General features: G+C 48.5%; 1 protein-coding gene across 1 annotated transcript; it reads right to left on the bottom strand.

Annotated features, from left to right (window-relative positions):
- Positions 1–272: 272 nt before the first annotated feature.
- Positions 273–15,622, bottom strand: KLHL36 (kelch like family member 36). Its single transcript, XM_054588910.1, has 5 exons — positions 15,510–15,622; positions 12,969–13,047; positions 7,677–8,750; positions 6,006–6,163; positions 273–5,148 (listed from the first exon to the last, which is right to left on the bottom strand). The coding sequence occupies exons 2-5, from the start codon at positions 13,029–13,031 to the stop codon at positions 4,593–4,595; spliced, it is 1,851 nt and encodes a 616-aa protein (XP_054444885.1). The 5' UTR covers positions 13,032–13,047; positions 15,510–15,622; the 3' UTR covers positions 273–4,592.
- Positions 15,623–18,955: the final 3,333 nt, after the last annotated feature.

The following is an 18,955-nucleotide window of genomic DNA, read 5'->3' as shown; positions in this document are numbered from 1 at the left end:
CAGAACATACCCAATGAATTACTTAATTGTCAAATATCTTACTAATTTTGACAGAAGGCTGGTGGTAATGATTAACTTCAATTGATCCGAAGGATTTTATTCATCCTTCAATTGCAAGGAAACCTGTAAAGATGGCTTGAACTTTGAAGGGGTGGAATTCTTTTTCTCAACGAAAACTGACCTGCAATGTTTAACCCCCACTGCCCTCCCTCCACCCCCCACCAAATTTGTACATTCATTCAACTCTTTTAACTAAGGCAACCAAAAAACAATTTTTTTGAGATCCCCGAAACATCCTCAGAAGCCACCAATTCTATCCATGTTTTTTTAAAAAAAACCCACAAAGAAATTAACAGCCTCCAATGCTGAGGGTAATAATTCTATAAAGTGCAGGATGGTTCACTGTTACAGATTTCATGTTAACATTTCTTTAAAAGGAGGGGTGGACGAGATTGGATCAGGACCCCAGCCCTGCCCTGGGTTGAGAAATGACCCGTATGAGAAAGGTGATCTATGGATCTGTCCTCAGGTATCTTTCCAACTCTGTGCACACTGCTGAGGTAGGAGCTTTGGAAGGAGTGTGGGACATCTACAGAGAGTGAGAGTGTCCTCTTGGCAAATCAGTGTTTTCTTGCTCAGTTGGGGGCCGAAGACAGTCATGATCATACTCAGGGGCCATGTGTGACCTTACAAAATTCAAGAGTTGTATCAGATCACAGCCATGGAGGAGAGCAAGATCCAAGACAAAGCCATATGGCAATATCCCGGCACTGACCACAGGACCTTGGCTGGCTAGTGCAAGCTCAAGGGAGTGGGGGTAAGGGGTGAGGTGGAAAACCCCGGCAGGCAACCTACAAAACGGTTATTAGCAAATGGTATCAAAAAGTATCAAAACATTTCAAAAAAATTTAAAAACTGCCGGTCTTGGCAGACGCACTTGGCAGGATCTCCAAGTACCTGTGGAGCTGCCCTGTACTACAGAGGTTTGTCCTAAAAGCCAGGACACCGCGCCCTGCCCTCTGAAGACTCAGAATCTGCAGAGACAGCGAGGATGTCCAGGCCACAGCTGGAAATGCCTCTCCAGGTTAGGGACCAGCAGTTTGAGAATCTAGCTAAAAACTCCAAGAGCTAAAAGGCCTGTGAGGTGCTGCTCAGGTTGGAGCTGGCGAAGCGCATGCCATGGAGGACCAGGGTAGAGATAGGCCGGTAACTCTATAAGGGGGCGGGGGGTGGTCCTCTCCCATCCCACATTGCTCACATCACCAAAACGTCACTCCTGGACTTGTAGCCAGGTACTTTGAACCACAGGTGAACTCACCTGAACCCACAGAGTGAGACCCTGGACCTTAGGGGAGGGACTCCACCCCCTTTTGGCATTTGGGTTCCCACCCTAAACTGAACACCCCTCAAGGTTGGCTTCTGGGGTTTCTATTAAGTCACCATGAGGTCAGGTCGCCTCATCAGTCAGGGGCAGGGGGAGGAACATTCAAACTATAATACATACATGAAGTTTTCTGCTCAGCTCAAGATCTAGAAGTCCTACCTGGTAGTCTATCTAAACTGGCAGAATGTTAAAAATACTGATTGAGCCATCCATACAAGCAAGTTACTGAGACAGCAGAAAAACCACCACAAGGAACAAGGGTTTCTCCAGCTTTTCTATCCTCTTCCATTATTCCATTATGTCTTAAGCAAACAGGGTTCTAACTTGGATGAAGATCAAACTCAAAACCTACAACTAATATGAAGTTAAAACTCTAGTGCTTTAAAAGTGACAGAAGAAAACCTGAATAAAAGTCCACCATCCTTATTTTGAAAAATTAAAAAATAAAACAAAACTGAAAAGCTGATCCAGATATTCTCAAAGTTCACTTTAAAGCATTGAGTTTGATCATATAATGGTAAATGTTGCTGTTTTTGACTCAAGATGGCGACCTGCAAGATTCTGGGTCTTTGTCGCTTCGGTTTGAAACAATACCTTCAAGATTATGCAGTTCAAGTGGCCATCTGCCTAAGCGCACCCCAAAGCTCTGCCAAAATGAGTTCAAAACCATTTTCTTCCATTCTTAGTTGGACTGTGCGGTGGAGTGATTTCCATCTTGAAACGTCAACAACAAAAACCAGCCATGGGTCCCACCACTTTGCATTCCCAAGCCCAGGCTCATTGGTCATGATGCTCTTTTGCACTGACCCCAATGAGCTTGAAAATCTTTCTTAGTATAAGTGGAGCCACCACCAATTATTTGAAGTTGATCCACAAGAGGAAACTTATCTATCAAAGTCTACTTTTAAAGAAATGTCCCCTCAACATCAAAATTAGCTTCTATGCCATGTAGATTACAAACTGCTTTTACAGCGAATGAGAGACATCAGCAAATATTCGGTGCAGGGCATTGTTAGTAACGAAGGCACAAGTCAGAAAAGAGGCCAGGGGCCTGCATCATGGGACACGTCCTGGCAGCCAAAAATACAGCTGGCTTAAGCTAAAAACTGATGGCTGCCCTCTCCCCAAGGTCAAAGTCATGTCTCCACAGAGCACGAATAGTCTATGAGCTCTTCCCCACCTTCCTCTGGGTTCTAGTTGACCACTACTCAGTTTATGACTTGGGCTGAGCAGGGGAGAAAAGACCATAACTTCTATGCTTTGTAAAGGGTCTTCAAGTGATGAAAACTTTCCTGGTATAGGAAGGGTCTACACTATCCCGAATTTCATAGAAGTTCTGCAAAATGTATTTCGTGGAGGGCTGAGACTAGGTATGAGACACAAAAGGGTTTCCGGCTCAGTGAAGTTTAGAGATGCTGGTTGATGGAAGGTTAGTATAGTTAATGCAGGACTTCTCAGAGCCTTTAATACACAAAAGGGTTGTCAAGCTACAAGAAGAGTATAGTTTTTTTGTTTGTTTGTACGCCTTGCAGAACTTCTCAACAGTTTGGAAGCCTCTAGGGACTCCCACATACAAGGAACTAGCTAACTATGCAGGCTGCTTGCCCAACTAGCAATAGAAGGCAATGATTTCGGTACTGAAGCTTTAAACACCAGTCACTCTCAGCTTTCCTGGTTGTCATCAAAATCGCGGTAAGCCTTGAAGGAAAGGAAGGGAAGTAAAGAAACACAAAATAAAATAAAATAAACTGAGATTCTTATTCTACTATCAATGTTAACAGTACATCTTGAAGTTTTCTCCTCTCTTCCATCAAATCTCTGCCAAGGTATAAATCATTAATGCTTCCTTTGGCTCACAATTAAGACACATTCCTTTCCTCCCATCATATTGTATTTGTTACACAGCATCTTGGGCATTAGTCTCCTTAAAGGGCACATACTCTTGATGTTCTAGTAACTGCAGAAATCTGTGCACAGCAGTCACATATCTCAAAAGGAGGTGCCGAATATTTTAAGAGCTTATACAGACTAAAAGAGCTGAAACCCTGGGAGGAGCCTGGCCATTATTTCATCCAAGCCTGTCACTTAATGAGTGAGGAAACAGCTCAAGACTTGTTAAAGAATTTGCCCAGCAGCACAAAACTACTCAGCAGCAGATGGCTGGGACCAGGGCCTGCCACTAGAGTGGGTGAGTTGGGGAGATGCTCAGCCTTCTTAGGGATTAATGTGCGCTCACTCATGTAAAAGCCTTCAATGCTTCTAGGAGCTGGAGTCACTGAGAACAATGGCAAATGCTAGGGTGCTCCCTTTTCCTTTCCTGAGAAGTGAATGTAGATTTGGGGGCTCAGCACATCAGAAGCAGTGGGCGCCAGGAAAATGTTAAAAAAAGGGCAAATTACAGAATATTTATAAAGAACTTCATGTCTTTCCCCCTACTTCCTCCCTGATCACCTATACCCTGTTAGCTTTCAGGAAGATTACCAACCAGGAAAACTGAGAGGATTCAGAAACAATAATCACTGGATACGAAAATCCTAGGGAGGGGCAGGAACACCTCCCAGGTGAAAAGTCCCAGGTCTCACCTGTTGTCTGCTGATCTGGTGACCCTTGGTCACTCTCTCACCCTCTCGGGGTCCCTGTGTCCACACTTATAAAAACGACTGCCCTTGACCTTGCCAGTGATTCCCAGACATGGCTGCTGCTCAGTCATTCCAGGGACTGGTTATAACAGTTTCTGGCAACTCCTCCCACCGCTCTTGGTAGTTTTAGATTCAATTATTCTCAGGCAGGGCCCAGGAATCCGCATTTTTAAAAACTCAGCCAGGTTTGGGGAGGCACAGACTAGAGGACCTGAAATGTCCCACCAAAGCCTCCAGTTTCACTACAAAAACTTCCACATAACCCTGGCCCTAGCTACTCTCAAGGTGATGGTTGGGAGGACCCCCAAAGATCTGTAATGTGGGGAGAAGCCCTGAGCAGACACAAGGGGATAGTTCCTGTCTGGATTATTCAAGCAAGATAATATGTAAAGTTACGTAGAATATTTAATCAGTTACAGTGATATCATAGAAATACCAAAAATCATAAAAGTAAAAAAAAAGCTGCTAAGTGGTGCATAATGGTTCCAGGGTTCTAGGAAGTTGTTGCTGGTCTACAGACACTCTGGGAGGTGGCAGTGGGGACAAGGCCTCAGCAGGCACGGGCCGGGTCACTGGCCCCGGTCCTGGTGCCTCTTGGCCTTGCCCTTCTTCTTCTTGTCCTCCAGCCGCGGCTTCAGGGCGCAGACGCAGGCGGACACGCCGGCAATGGCCTTGGGCAGGTCAGTGCCTTTGCTCCACTTGTCCTTCTCGCGGTCGTACACCTGGACCGTCTTGGAGAAGGCCGTGTTCTCCCAGCTATAGCCGCCCAGGATGTAAATGCGGCCTTCCCATACGGCCACGCCTGACTCGCTGTTGGCGTGCAGCAGCGGGGCCACGCGGGTCCACTGGTTGCACTGTGGGCTGTAGGCCTCGACACCCAGCACGTCGAAGCGCTCCATGGACTCCACGCTGTCGTCGCTGCCCCCAATGGAGTAGATGCGGTCCTCCAGGCTGCACATGCTGTGCCAGCCGCGCGCTGTGATCATGGGCCGGCGCTCCTCCCACACGTCCGTCCGGTGGTCGTAGCACAGCAGGTTCTTGCGGTAGGGGCCGATCTGGTAGTCGTGGCCCCCAGAGATGTACACGAAGTCTTTGTAGATGGTACCTGCGTGGCCATAGGTGAACCTGTGGAGAGATGAACAGATGGACAAAGAGACAATGAGGGGGCTCAGCGCTGCCCTGGGTTGGGCCTCCATGAGCCAAGGCCTCAGTCTTCTCCTCTGCACAAGGGGACAGCCTGCCCTCTCAGAGGCTTGTGAGGATTTGAGGGGATAACACAGGGAGCAGGTACCCTGTGAACACTTTATAGACGGCAGCTGTCACTGCACAGGAAGTGGCAGAGCAGGCAGGGCGGGTAAACAGTCAGCTTTGCAGTCAGACTGCCTGGGCAAGAATTCCCAGCTCTGCCCCGTCTCCATTTTCCCACCTGAGAAACAGGCATCAACTATAAGGCTGCTCATAAGGGCTGAAAACAGCAACAACATGCTATGGAGGCACACATATGCACCTGATCAAATTCCATAACCAATGGGGGATGAAACAAAGTACCAACCATAAGGCATTCTGGAAAAGTCGCAATTATAGGGACAGTAAAGCGTCAGTGGTTGCCAGCAGTTCAGAGGAAGGGGGAGGGACCAGGGAGTGGAGCACAAGGGACCTTAGGGCAGGGAAACTCTCCTGCATGGTTCTGCAGTGGTGGTCGCCTACACCGGGAACTCCGGAAGTAACCAGGCTCAGAAACTGAGAGATGGTTGTCTTAGCAGCAGAGCTGACATTTGCACTCAGTCGGCCTAGAACAGGAGCCCTGACTGGCCACCAGCAAGCCCCCTGCCCCTCACGATCTACCAAGTCATTTACAAGCAAGGAGATTTCCCCTGGAATTAGAGGGCAGAAAATCCAGAGAGAGAGGTGGACTGAACTGTTGTCACCTTTGGACCCAAAAGTTGTCACCTTTGAAGTTTGCCACAAAAATCCCCAATCACCTTGGCAAGCCAGCCACGTAGGACCAGGAATCGGTCTTGGGACTGTAAGTCTCTACTGAAGAGAGAGCTCCATTCTCATTCCGGCCACCGACGGCCACTAGCATGTCTTCAATGGAGGCAAGGTAGAAATCCACACGACGCTGGTTCATGGAGGCCACCTGCGAAGGCATGACACCTGTACCTTCTCTTCCCCAAACCCGGGACAGCGTCAACATCTAGCATCACTTCTCAAAGGTGTCCTATGGAACACTCAGACTAGAAAGGCGAGGCAGTGGCCAAGTGAGTCTGGGGGAAGGGAGTCAAACTTTGAGAATGAAGGTTCTTTAGGAGGGACTTCTCAGAGTCCCCAAGGACCCCTGAGACATTGCAAATCCCCAAGAAGGGTTTGGAAGACAACAGCTCCCCAAACTTGTTTGGCCATGTGGCCAGCCTCATGTACTTGAATTCTGTAGGACACACAGCTCATAACTGCTGATTTAGTGATTTCTTGAAATAAAAATTCTTCTTTCCTCTTGCTACCTCCATCAGATAGTTTTTAAATTAATGCTCATCACCATCCATGTTAGGCAAACAGTGGCACTCAAGAGGAAATTGAAAAGCAGAAGACCCAACTTTTTTTTTTTTTTTTTTTTAAATAATCCAAGCAGAACACACAAATAAACACGGTCCCTCAGGAGACCACACATTCAGGCTGTTGTGGCCACTAAGCTTTTGAGGATGGGCTCCAAAGCCGGGAGCCTCTTTCTAGTGGCAGCACTTACTTCTTGGTGGGTGGTTTTAGATTTCTGAGAATTAAAGCGAAAGATCATCAGAGTCTGTTCTGAGTTCTGAGCTCAGAAAAACACCAAGTTAAGTAAAATCACTGAGGTATGAGTACAAAGACTGAGACCGAGTTTAATGGATGTGGTCTGGAGAGGAGTTTGTGGGAGAAAGGGAACACCTTCCCTCTGCCAGGCACTTGCCAATCAAAATGAGCTACAGCCCCTGACCCTGGAAGGTCAATGTCCCTCCACCCAGTCCAGAGGGAGAAGCTGAAATGTGGAGAGGGCCAGGAACTAGTCTGAAATTCCTGGCTACGATTTACCCAAATTGGGATGTGAACTCAGGTCTGACGCCAAGACCTGTGCTCTTCCCAGAATTAGCCACCACACCTGCCAAAGGTGTGAGCCTTCATGGCCTACTTAAACCAGCTCCAAACCTTTCCAAAAGAGGAGTCTGGCTGAGATTCTGAGCCACAGGGAAGAGTGCTTGAAACTATGGGTCAAATCTCTAGACTGGTGCTATCTGATAAGGTCACCACCAGCCTCCTGTGGCCATTTACATGCAAATGTAAATTAGTTAAAAGTGAAATCCAATTGAAAATTCAGTCCTTCAGTCTCACTGGCTGTATTTCAAGAGTTCAGCTGCCACAAATTGTTGGTGGCTACCATATCAGATAGCTGTTGGTGCAGAAAGTTCTGGACTGACCCTGTGGAAGGTCAGCCCTCACTCCCCTCAACGAGGGTGCTGGCACAGGGGAGGGTGGGAAGTAGGTGGCTCGCCACTTTATCATCACACCTTGTTCCGAAGCAGGAACTGGTCAAGGTCAGAGAGAAGGGAGGGGCAGTCAAGGCTAGGTTAGAGAGATCAAAAGTCCTCAAGAGTAAAGAAAGAATCTGGCTTTAATCTCACCTTGATCCACTGTTTACAGCGGGGGTCATACCTATAAAGAAGATTGGACGCTGCGTCCCCTCCATTGTCCCTCGAGAAGCTGCCACCAGCGATGAAGATGAATCCCCCAAGCACGGCAACACAGTGGTGGCTCCGCCGGGCAGGCAGGGGTGTCTCCTTGACCCACTGCTCGCTCTTGGCGTCCAGGTAGCAGGTGTCGTCACTGAGCTCCAGACACCGTTCGGAGACCTCGCCACCCACAAACAGCAGGCACTCCTCGTTGGTGCGGAGCGCCGTGCGCTTGGTCTGCATGACTGGCTGGGCTGCCAGGCTGTTGTGGTAGTGCACGGCCTCCTCGATGAAGCCTTCGCAGTTGGCCTCCCGGGGCAGCAGTGAGCACACAGCTGGCTTGACACGGTGCAGCAGGTCGTTCTTGGGGATGAGTGGGAAGTGGATGTGCTCCAGCACCTGATAGGCATGGGCCTCGCGCTCTGGCTGCTGCGTCAGCCACTGCAGGGCGGCCTGCAGCAGGTCGTGCTCACATTCCCGCTGCACCTCACTGCTGCTCAGGTAGACGCACAGCTTCTGCATGGAGATGTTCTGCAGGAAGTCAGGCGTGAAGGACAGCGTGCCGAAGTGGCTCAGGATAAAGCCATCGATGAAGGCATCCAGCCGCTTGAGGCTGTAGATGGAGGCCAGCTCCTGCAGGTACAGGTAGTTGTCCTCGCTTACCTCCTGCTCCAGGTACTCGCAGCAGAAATCCACCACCGTCCAGATCTGCAGCAGGTGGGCCGTCTCCAGGATGTAGTCAATGTTGCCGCCATCTAGCGCCAACTCTCCGCCATACAAGAAGTCCACCACAGCCTTGAGGCCAATGTATGAGGCACCAATCAGCTCCACCTCCTTCTGGAAGGCCTCGCGCATGCCCAGGGTGAACATGGAATTGAAGTAGTCGCTGCACACGGCCAGCAGGTTGCGGTGCGCTGGCACACGCTGCTCGTCGGCCACCAGGACAATGTCGCAGAAGAGGCCATGTAGACGCTGCTCATTCAGTCGCTGCAGCACTGTGGTCGAGTGCTCAGCCCAGCGGTACACCTGTGGAAGAGCACCCGCTTGCACCTGGAAAATGCCGCACCGACCCGCCCCCAACCCCCGCCACAGCTGCAGGAGTCAGTCTAGTGGGACACGAGCAGCATTTTAAGTACAGTGGAATGAAGGAGAATGAGAAATAAGAGTGAGTGTGCTGCAGGAAATAAGGGGGTGTGCATGTACGTGTATTATCTATATCCTTCGTTCCTTCTTCTCCTTCTTTATAATGAAAATTCCTAAAATCTACCTTCTTTCTTCTCTTCATTTCTCTCCTTTCTAAATAAAATTCCTAAAAGTTTTCTTTCTTCCTTTCTTCCCTCCCTCCCTTTCCTCCTGTGGGTCATGAGCAAATAGATTTGAAAAATGCTGTCCTGTCAGGATGGGGAAGTGGCTCCAGATGTAGCCTCTAAAGTCTAACAGAATCAAGGTTTGCATCTGGCTCTGCCACTTGTCAGCGGTGTGATCTGGGCTGAGCCAAGAGGAGGCTCTGAGCCTCCATTTCCTCATCTCACAAGTGAGGATGCAAGTAGTCACCACTCGGGTTCCAGGGAACCGGAGGTGGGGGGAGGGCTTGTTAATGAGAGAGCCATGGCAAAGAATCTGCTAAAGGGAAGCTGTAGTGATTGTCGGTCCCCACCAGGCTCTGTGCCAAGGAAGGCAGCTTTCTCCGAGCCTTCGAAAGGCACGTGGTCATGCTACAGAGACACCCATTTCTAGCGATCCAAACTAAGGTGCTCTGGAGGTCCTACTCCAGAAACTGCCAGGGTTAAAAGGGATACAGTATATGTAAAATGCAAAAACTCTGTATTTTCCTGAGGGCTTATATGTACCCTGCACTGTGTGTGCACTTGACATGCACTCTTATTCGGGCATCACAAAAAACCTCCAAGAGACCTTTATTATCATCCCCATTTTCCAGATGAGAAAAAAATGTCAGAGACTAAGAACCTTGCCCAAAGCCCCACAGTGACTGCCCAGGAGTGAGATTTGAACCCTAGGTCTGATTCCAGAGCTCAAACCTGTAGTCACCATGCTACACTGGACTAACAAATCAATTAATATGAATAATGAATACAAATTAATTCCATAAATTTAAGTTAGCAGGCACTTATTTATTGAGTGCTATATGCCTGCCATGTGCTTTTGAGGATACAAAAATATGTCAGACCTAGATAATAGTTTCTAAATCCTTGGAGGACTAATTATGCTTTTGGCTTTCAGGATACTGAGCACTTCCTGATTTCCTCACTATAAAAACAACAAGAAAATTCAATATAGAGAAAAACAGGCATTCAGAAGTATCAGCTGGGGAGCTGGTCGATTTGAGGGCAATGGAGGGAAAGGGCTGGCGGGGCACTACGCCCGGGAAGGGGAAATGGTGGTAGAGAGGAACATGGACTGAGGGCGTAGTAGTTGTGAGCGGCTGTGTGGCTGGCCTACAGGTTGCCGAATTCTTACAGGTTACTTGTCCACGTGTGTCCTGGAGCAATGGGTTTCCTTTCTTTCTTCCCCTCCACAGCTGCTCCTTACTGCTTCTGACACATCTGTAATCGAGGTCCTTTATTTCCCTGTGTTTCTGCCTCATCTGGCTAATTCCAACATCAATTGCTCCCTCTACATTATAGGAGTGGGCAAGGACCTCACATTCTGATGAGGACACCAGACAGACACTGCCTAAAGCTTCCTTCCCCTCCAACTTGAGAGGACCAGACACGGCTGCTCTTCTGTTAGAGGACGGTTTCTCCTAGGTCCCATACATGTATAGCTCCGTTTATTCTGATTAGCAGCAGAGAGTGCCAGGCTGGCCTGGCTTTGGCTTCCAATTAAGAAGGAATGGTCTGGGCTCCAACACACACTGGCCTGGGGCCCCTCTCGGGTGTGGATTGAAGAAAGGAAATTAAAAAGCACTGCAGCAGCAGGCTGTCTTGTAATATAGTAAAGGCTCAGTGTCCCGAGAGAAGCAAGTGAGGGGCATCAGGTGGGCTGTCTGCTCACCCTGAGCCCCTGGTTGTCTCCAAGAGCATGGGGGTGCTGGGACTCCACACTTAAATGGGGATACGCATGACCCCAGGCTGCTGGGTAAAAAGGGAAACAGCCCCAGGGGGCAGGGATCAGGGAAAGCCCCGGATGACAGCTGCCAGGGGGAGCCATCTGCTCCAGTGAGCCAGGACAGGGAAGAGGGCAGTGCTGCTTCTAAAGCTGGGTCTCCATGCTAAGTAGGCACATTTAATTCAGTACCTGGGTCTTGATTACAGCCCGTTTCTGGTTATTTTAATGTAGCTGCAGAGATGAGAACTTTCAAAAAATAGACAAATATAATTTCCCAATCTTAGAGGGACATCAATAACATAGTCGCAGCATTTCATATTATTTCAGATCCCCGGCCCCCAACACTCTCTGCTGGTATGAACCTTGTTTATTCCTTCGTTTCTTAACGTCAACGATTTTATCAAAGGCAAGGCAAGGCAAGGCAGGTGAAGAAACACAGGTACTCAGGAGCTAACATTGGACAGACGCAGCAGGAATGGGGGATTTCATGTTAAAAAAGAACTCAGCATCAAAATGGATCAACACAGTTTAGAGTTGATAAAGGAACAGTGGTGGTCATACAATAGGACACTCCGCTGCAGTGAGAAGGAGCAATCTACCACTACGCACAGCAGCAGCAGCAGCAGCAAGTCTCAGATGCACAATGCTGAGCGGAAGGAGCCAGGCACACAAGAGCACCTACCCTTTGATTCATTTGTGTAAAGTTTAAGGGCAGGCAAACCTGCAGTCTTGGAAGTTGGGAGAGTGGCAATGTAGGGACTAGAGGGGTTTGGCAATTATTATTTTTATTCTGGGTACAGACTACATGAGTGTGTTAATATCTAGAGAATCAAGGTACACTTATAGTTAGGAACATAAATACAATAAACCAAGAGAACCCTACTCCTAAAAGCTTCAATTCAGAAAGAAACCAACTCAGAATCTGGCTTTCAGGAACAAAGATTTCCAGCGCTATCAAACTTAGAAAGCTATACTGTCTCCTCAGCCAAGCTCTGAAACAAAGCCCCTTTGAGACAGCAGTGAGACCTTTCTGGGTTTTCACAGTAGATAAAGCCCGGCTTGGCAGAGCCTTCTCAGCAAATGCAAATGGAAATAGGAGACCGTTTCTCTGGAGAACGAACCTCTTCTGAAAATTACACCCCGTTTTTCTTTTATGCACATCTGTACAGCCTCTTTCTCTCATTTTTCCAACTCTATAGTCTGCTCACAACTCCCTTTATCTAATGGGGTCTTTCTCAACCTTTTTAAAATCTTTTAAGGTATTTTTTCCCAAGAGCCCCCATGAAATGTTACCGCCACATATATCTGTTCATCTATGCATGTACTATATGCATAGCTGAGTTTTAATCATAAAAAGAGTAAAAGTCTTTCCATTTCCCAAGAACCAATTCCCCCCACTTGGGGAAAATATCCGTCTCCCTGAAAATGATGATCTAAGATAACCATAAAATTTAATCTCCAAAAGAAGAAAAGATGGTGTTGTTGATATGTATAAAGAGGCAGGTGTAAGCAAGAACTGTCCCGGAAACTGGTCCCCGAATCCTTATTTATAGCAGCTGTGGGGACAGGGGCTGCTCCCAGGCCCGGGAGGAGTTCGTTGAAGATATAGACTCCCAGGCCCAGCTCTCAGATTTTAGTTGAACAGGTCTGGGGTGAAGCCAGATACGCATTTCTAATGAAACACCTTCCCCCTCACCTTCTCCCAGCATGACTTTGATACGCAGTATAACACAGGTTGGTAGCCCAGCCCTGGGAAGCCACCCTCATGCACTCCTAGGACCCCGGAAAGTCATGATGGTGGAATATCCGGGCCCTTAACATCCAAGTATGTAACATCCTGCCACCGCTGTAAGGTCGGCACTGGCTTCTCAATGGACTTGTCCTTCGAGTTTTTGAGCCCCCAAATGCGCAATGGCAATCGCATGGTTTTTATCCTGACCCACCCACCTCAGGGCTGAGGTGCAAAATAAATGAGTTGAGTTGTGTCTCTAACATCCATCACATTCCCAGTTCTCTGATGTTATGATTCCTCCACTCCTGGCCTGTGCTGCCTCTAAGGAGAGTAATACCACCACCAAGAACAGAAAACTGGTGTGTCCATTAAGAATGAGCACATCAGAAACACATCACCCTTCCTAGGCACTTTGCACAGGTGGTGAGCAACCATTCACAGACCTTTGAAGATTCGCTGATCTTGTAGGGTCGAGACACTCGTGTCTGCCGGCTTCCCTCCATCATAAAAGAGGTCACAGTCCTACAACAAGAACAGGATTTCTGAGCACAGAGTGATAGTAATGACTCTAGGTCATTCATTAACTGCAGGCTCTGCTAGACAATAGCAATGACAACGGTGAAAGCAGTCCCACGGACGACAGAGGGGGAGAAAGCAGCGTACTATCAATACAAAGAACTCTTATACCGTGAGTTGAAAGTACCAGGTTGTTATTAGAATCAGAACATTCAACAAGAGTTCCTTTGGCATCTGAAATCCAACAAAACCATGTCTCTAGCTAAACTACCTCCTACAAATACCTACCTTCTGATGTCTGATCTCTCATAGGCCTTTCGGCTAGACCAAGGTTATAATGACAAGACTTATCATTTCAGAGCCCAGACAATGACCCTGGAACCAAGCTAAGGGACTTATTTACATGTCTCATTTAACCCCCACAACTCCTCGGGCAGGCTGATGTCACTTGTCCCATTTTACAGAAGAGGATACTGAGTTAAAGGTCAAAAAGCTAGTAAATGGCTGTGAACCAAACCTGAGCCGTTCTTTGCGATGCTCTGCTGACTGTGACCCAGTCTTTGAGAGTGTCATACTTCTACAGTATCATGACAAAGTTAAGGATGTGGTGCAGGGATGACATGTAAAACATGTTCCAGACATAGGTACTGGTTTTAAGTGCTTTCTTGATTTAATCCCTACAATAATCCCATGAGGACAGCACTATTATTTTCCTCAGTTTGTGGCAGAGGAAACTGATAGCAGTGAGGGGAAGTAACTAGACAGTGTCACACAGCAAGGAGCTGGCAGAGCTGGGACTCCAACCCAGAGTGGCTTCCATGTACTTAACCACTAGGCTATTCTACCTGGCCATAAAAAAGAAAAGGGAAAGAAAAGGAAAGAAAGAAAAAAGCGTGCAGGCAGGAAACCTTCTGGGGCCTTTGCCCTGTTTGGAACATCCAGGATAAACAAGCATGTTACGCTCTCTAGACCTCATGGTCGCATCTGTGAAATGGGCTGGTGTACCAGATGACGTTAAGGTTTCTGCAAGCTTTGAAATGCCAAGCAACTCGCTGACAGCACAGAACCAGGCTCGGGGGACTGGGGGAAAAGGAGACACATAGAGGTAGGGCTATGCCAGCAACGTGGGCACAAGTTACATTCTGGGACTGAGGGTATTAAGGAGGATTTTCCCCCCCTGCTATCTGAGTTGAGAAGAGTCAATTTGTTACCTACTGAACAAACAGCCTTCAGCTAAAAAACAAAACAGAACAAAACAAAACAAAGTCACCACTGTTTCAAGATAATTGGGGACACACAGAGGGGGTTGCGGTGTTCCCAAGGAATAACTTTGGGGACAGTCCATGCTGTCCAGCTGCCTGGGGGAAGAAAGAGATTAGACATCTCTTGACAAATGAGCAACTCTGTGACAATGGCCAGCTGTACCCACCCGTCCTTTCTGACAGACCCCTCAGCAGTTTGGGGGCTGAGAGGGAGAAAGGAAGGAAACCACATTCATGCAGTGCCTCCTGCACACCCCTGCCTTCCTTAGTTTACCTTCACCCTCTGAGGCAGCTGGCACCATCACTTCTGACAGCTAGGCTCCTGTGGAGGAGGGGCTCACCCAAGGTCACACCAGAGAAAGCTGCAGGTCCCTCTCTCCACCACTCCAGGCAGCCAGCCAAGGCTCCGTTTGCCCTGAGTGCTAAAAGCTTTCTTTTCTAGGCCAAGATTTCTAGAGAGAGTTTCCCCTTGTGTAGGTTCCCTTTTGTCTCCGGGCAAGTGGGTTGCGGCCGATTTCTACAAGTGTTGGGTGTCCGCTGCCTTCGTGCTTTCTGGAAGCAGACAAGGGGGATCAAGGCCATCCACAAGGCCAGCGACGATCCCCAGTTATGCATAAAAGATCTCGTAAACACGGGAACAGAGGGCACGTCCGGACGGGAGGGCCCCCAGGGAGTCTCTTCTCCAAGCTTCCTTACCCGGGTTTCGACCCTGAACGTGCTCGACCTCAGCGCTCGGGTAAACACAACGTGGAGACGGACACGGCTGCCCGCCAGCACTCACCCGTCGCCCGCAGGGTCTCCGGGGACGCTGCTGTGGCTCGTTCGGACCCGGCACCCCCTGGCGGAACTGCCGGCACAACGGCCGCCCAGGCAGGCTCGAGCCGGCTACGAGGAGGCGGAGAAGGCGGAGTCGGGACGAAACCCGGGCCGGCGCCCGCGGCGGGACGCGGGGACACTCACCTGGGCCGCGGGGGCCGGCCGCACAGGCCGCACCTGTCCCACCTGCGGGGGTGGCGGCGCCCCTCCCCCGGCTCCCCCAGCTCCGCCGCACACCTTCCCCCAGCACAAAGGGAGGCTGCGGATGGGCCGGGCGGGGGTCGCACTAGCAGGGGCTGGGGTCGTCCCCAAGCAGGCCCGCCCCCCGCCCCCCTACGGCGCGCGGCGCCCGGCCGGTCCCGGGTCGGAGGCGCGTTAGCGGAGGCCCACCTGGGAGGCGCGCTACGGAAGCGGCGCTGGGACCCCCGGCGGCGGGGCCGGCCTGGCGGGGCGGCGAGGCGCGGGCACAGAAGCCCCGGGGCCGAACCGGTGCGCAGCCATGGCTCCGCCAGGAAGTGCAAGGCCGAGGGCGGAGGCGCGCGCGGCCAATGGCGGCGGCCGAGAGGAGGTGGGCTCAGGCGGCGCCGAGGCGGGGCCTGCGCCCGGGGCGGGCGGTGTGCGCTGAGCTGTGGGCCGGGTCGCGCTCGGCCGGCGGCCCCCGAATCGCCACAATCACGCCGCGCGAAAAACCTACTCGGTGTCCCCCACTGTGCCAGGCGCGGGGATACGCGTGGACGAGACAGGAAAGGTCTCGGCCGTGGGGAACTGATAAGTGTCCAAGGGCTGAGTGCTGGAGGGGCATCGCGAGGACGTCTTCGCTCTCTCACCTGATTTCAGTCTTAGCTGGAAAGTCCCCTCAAGTTCATCCTAGGATGAGACCTTTGCTGACTTTTCTATTTAGTCGCATTCTCTCTCTCTTCACCCTTCTTCCAGCTTTACACCTTCCTTTAGCTTCTGCTGTCATCTAATATTCTAAATCATTTTCTTTTTCATTGACTTATTGTCTCTCTACCCCAGAAGAAGCCCTCCAGGGCAGGGTCTCTAGCTGGGCCCAGCCAGGGCTGGCACATAGTAGGCGCTCTGTGAATATTTGTGGAATGAATGAATTTAACCATCACCAATCAGCCTGTCCATTTGTGAAACAGCTCCTGCTACAGCATACATGAACCTTGAAACATTACACTTAATGAAAGAAGTCAGATATAAAAGGACACACATTATATGATTCCATGTGTATGAACAGTCCAGAATAGGCAAATCCATAGAGACAGAAAGTTGACTAGTGGTTGCCAGGGGCTGGGGGAATAGGGGGAAATGGGTGTGTGTGTGGCTGTTAAAGAATAAGGGATTTTTTTGGAAGGTGATGAAAATGTTCTGAAATTAGATAGTGTTTATTGATGATCACACAACTCTGTGAATAAACTAAAACCACTCAATGTTATATGGGACTTGTATATCAATAAAGCTGTAACAAAACCAAAACCAAACAAAAACCTTCTCTTCCTATTTTTCTATTCTCTGTCTTCTCCTACAAGGTTCTAGAGCATCTTTTCAGGGCCGCATAAAGCATGGCTAGATGCTAAGGTGGGCCAGAAGGAAAAAGAAAGAGGGTAGGGAGTCAGCATGACCTGGCACATCCTCAAGGCCTTTCTTTGTTTCTTCTGTTCTAGACACAACATTCAGCTTGGCCCCTTCCATCATATGGGTCCCAGCAAGGTACTTGTAGCCCCTCAGCAGGCTGGTCCTGACTCTGTCCCCACCCTCTGCATAGCACCTCTCACCAGAGGCTGCCTCTGGTGCAAAGTAAGATACAGCAAGGATTTGTGCAATGATGGCAGAATTCTGTGGTTCTAGGCTACAGGAAGGCAGATCGGCAAGGGGCAAGTTCCATCGCTTTCTTCTGAGTGATCTTTGCCTCCGAGCCTCAGCATCTTCATCTGTGAATGGGGCCTTCCCATTCCTAGTTCAGTCCGTTGTCAATCCACATCCTGCATCTTTCTGAAAAGTGTTACATTTATGAGATTTTTTTTTTTACTTTTGCTGCCTAGGATTTGTATTAAATATTTATTTGTTCAGCCGTGACCAGTGTGGCTCAGTTAGTTGGATGTCACCTGCAAAGCAAAGGGTCATTGGTTCAATTACTGGTCCGGGCACATGCCTGGGTTGTGGGCCAGGTCCCCTGTTGGAGCAAGTGCAAGGGACAACCAATCAATGTTTCTCTCACACACTGATGTCTCTATCCCTTTCTTTCTCCCTCCCTTCCTTTCTCTCTGAGAATAACTAAAATCTAAAAAAATTAATTTGTTTAGAAACAAAAGTATAGACTATATATATTTTTTAAATTAAAGGAAGTGCCCTGGAATCACCTAGAGAGTCTTTTGAATGATGTTGTCACTGCCTGGATTGCTGTCCCCTATCTCCCATTTTCAATGGGGACAGATACATGTTCACTCTTCGATACTTTAATCAGGCATCATTTGTACTCTGAAGACTTACTTGCCCATCTTTGACCCTTCCTTGACCCCAAACAAAGCAAATCCCACATCTTACTCTATGCCTGTATCTTAACACACAAATTTCTGCTATTGAACAAATTCATGCACTCTGTCATTTATTAATTAAGTCAACAGACTTTTAGGGAATTCCTGCTATCTGTCAGGCACTGTGGTAGCTTCCAGGGATAGAAAGAAGACCCTTTCAGGGATCTTAGGGAAGGAGGCAAAGAAGGAAATGAGCAAATTATGGTTGGTCTTGTGTTAGAATGATATTCAGAGTGCTTGGGTGAGCTGCATTTTTTTTATAGTTATAAAGATTCTCTAGCAATAGATAAATATAAATATGGAATATATCTGTATATAGGGATATATCTATATCTTTCTAATCTATCTAGATTTAGATAAAGATGTTTTAAGAGCCTATCGCTTGGCATTGATATCTATCTCCCAGGTGCTGGGTTCTTTATGAATGAGAAGATGCACAGTCTTGGGGTGAAGCCTGCAATAAGGGCCTGGCACAGGCTCAGGAATCCACAGGTGACCTTGCCCTGAAAAACATGCAGACTTTGCTAACCTGACTTCATCCTGTTTTCCTCAATACTTCTTCGTGAACCACCCCTTCACTTTCTTTTCTTAATTAACATTTTATCTCAAATTATGAAAGTCATGTGTCTTCACTTGAGAAATACAAAAAAAAAAATCCAAAAGAAATGATAAACCACCTGCTTTTGCACTATCCAAAAATAATAGTCAGTGTTGTTTTCTCTTCATATTTCCCTCTTGCGTACTATAATAACACTTATGTATAACTCACTCTGTGCTCAACTGCTCTAAGCTCCCTGCACATGGTAACTCATTTAATCTCTTTGACCCTTTGAAGGAGGTACTAGTAATTTTCCTGTTAGCAATTGTGGAAACTGAGGTCGAGAGAAGTTAAATCACTTGCCCAACGTCACAGAGCTTATAAAGAGCAGAGCTGGGCTTTGAATACAGGCCGTTGGCCCCACATTCTGCTGGCTTAACCTTGCTCTCTGCACTGTCGTGACTCTATGCAATGATAAAAGGGATGCGTGCTCCATGCAGAGAACTTGGAAAACACAGTCATGTTCAAAAAGGAAAAAAATCACCCACCCGAGGAGAACAGCTGTCAGTGCTTGAGCGTAAATCAGCTCAGTATTTTCCCCACGCATATATTCTCCATGCATCTATGACAATGAAGTCATGCGGTGTGGGCCTTTTGGTAACTGCTTTTTTTTTATCCCTTTTGCAAATATTATGAGTTTTTCTCATGTCAATAAATTCTTTTCTTTAATATGATTGTAATAGTGCATCTGACCCCTG

This window comes from Pteronotus mesoamericanus, unplaced genomic scaffold, assembly GCF_021234165.1.
Source record: "Pteronotus mesoamericanus isolate MK-2021 breed Mesoamerican mustached bat unplaced genomic scaffold, CSHL_Meso_final scaffold_165, whole genome shotgun sequence".
NCBI lineage: Eukaryota > Metazoa > Chordata > Mammalia > Chiroptera > Mormoopidae > Pteronotus > Pteronotus mesoamericanus.
The sequence above is the reverse complement of the archived record's forward strand: the minus strand, read 5'-3'. Positions and strand labels throughout refer to the sequence as shown.

Coding starts and splice junctions, on each gene's coding strand:
- KLHL36 (XM_054588910.1), bottom strand. CDS start 13,031: ATGATGGAGGGAAGCCGGCAGACACGAGTGTCTCGACCCTACAAGATC. Junction 8,751..12,968: donor AGATCAGCGAATCTTCAAAG/GTCTGTGAATGG, acceptor GCTCTTCCACAG/GTGTACCGCTGGGCTGAGCA. Junction 6,164..7,676: donor GCTGTAAACAGTGGATCAAG/GTGAGATTAAAG, acceptor ATGCCTTCGCAG/GTGGCCTCCATGAACCAGCG.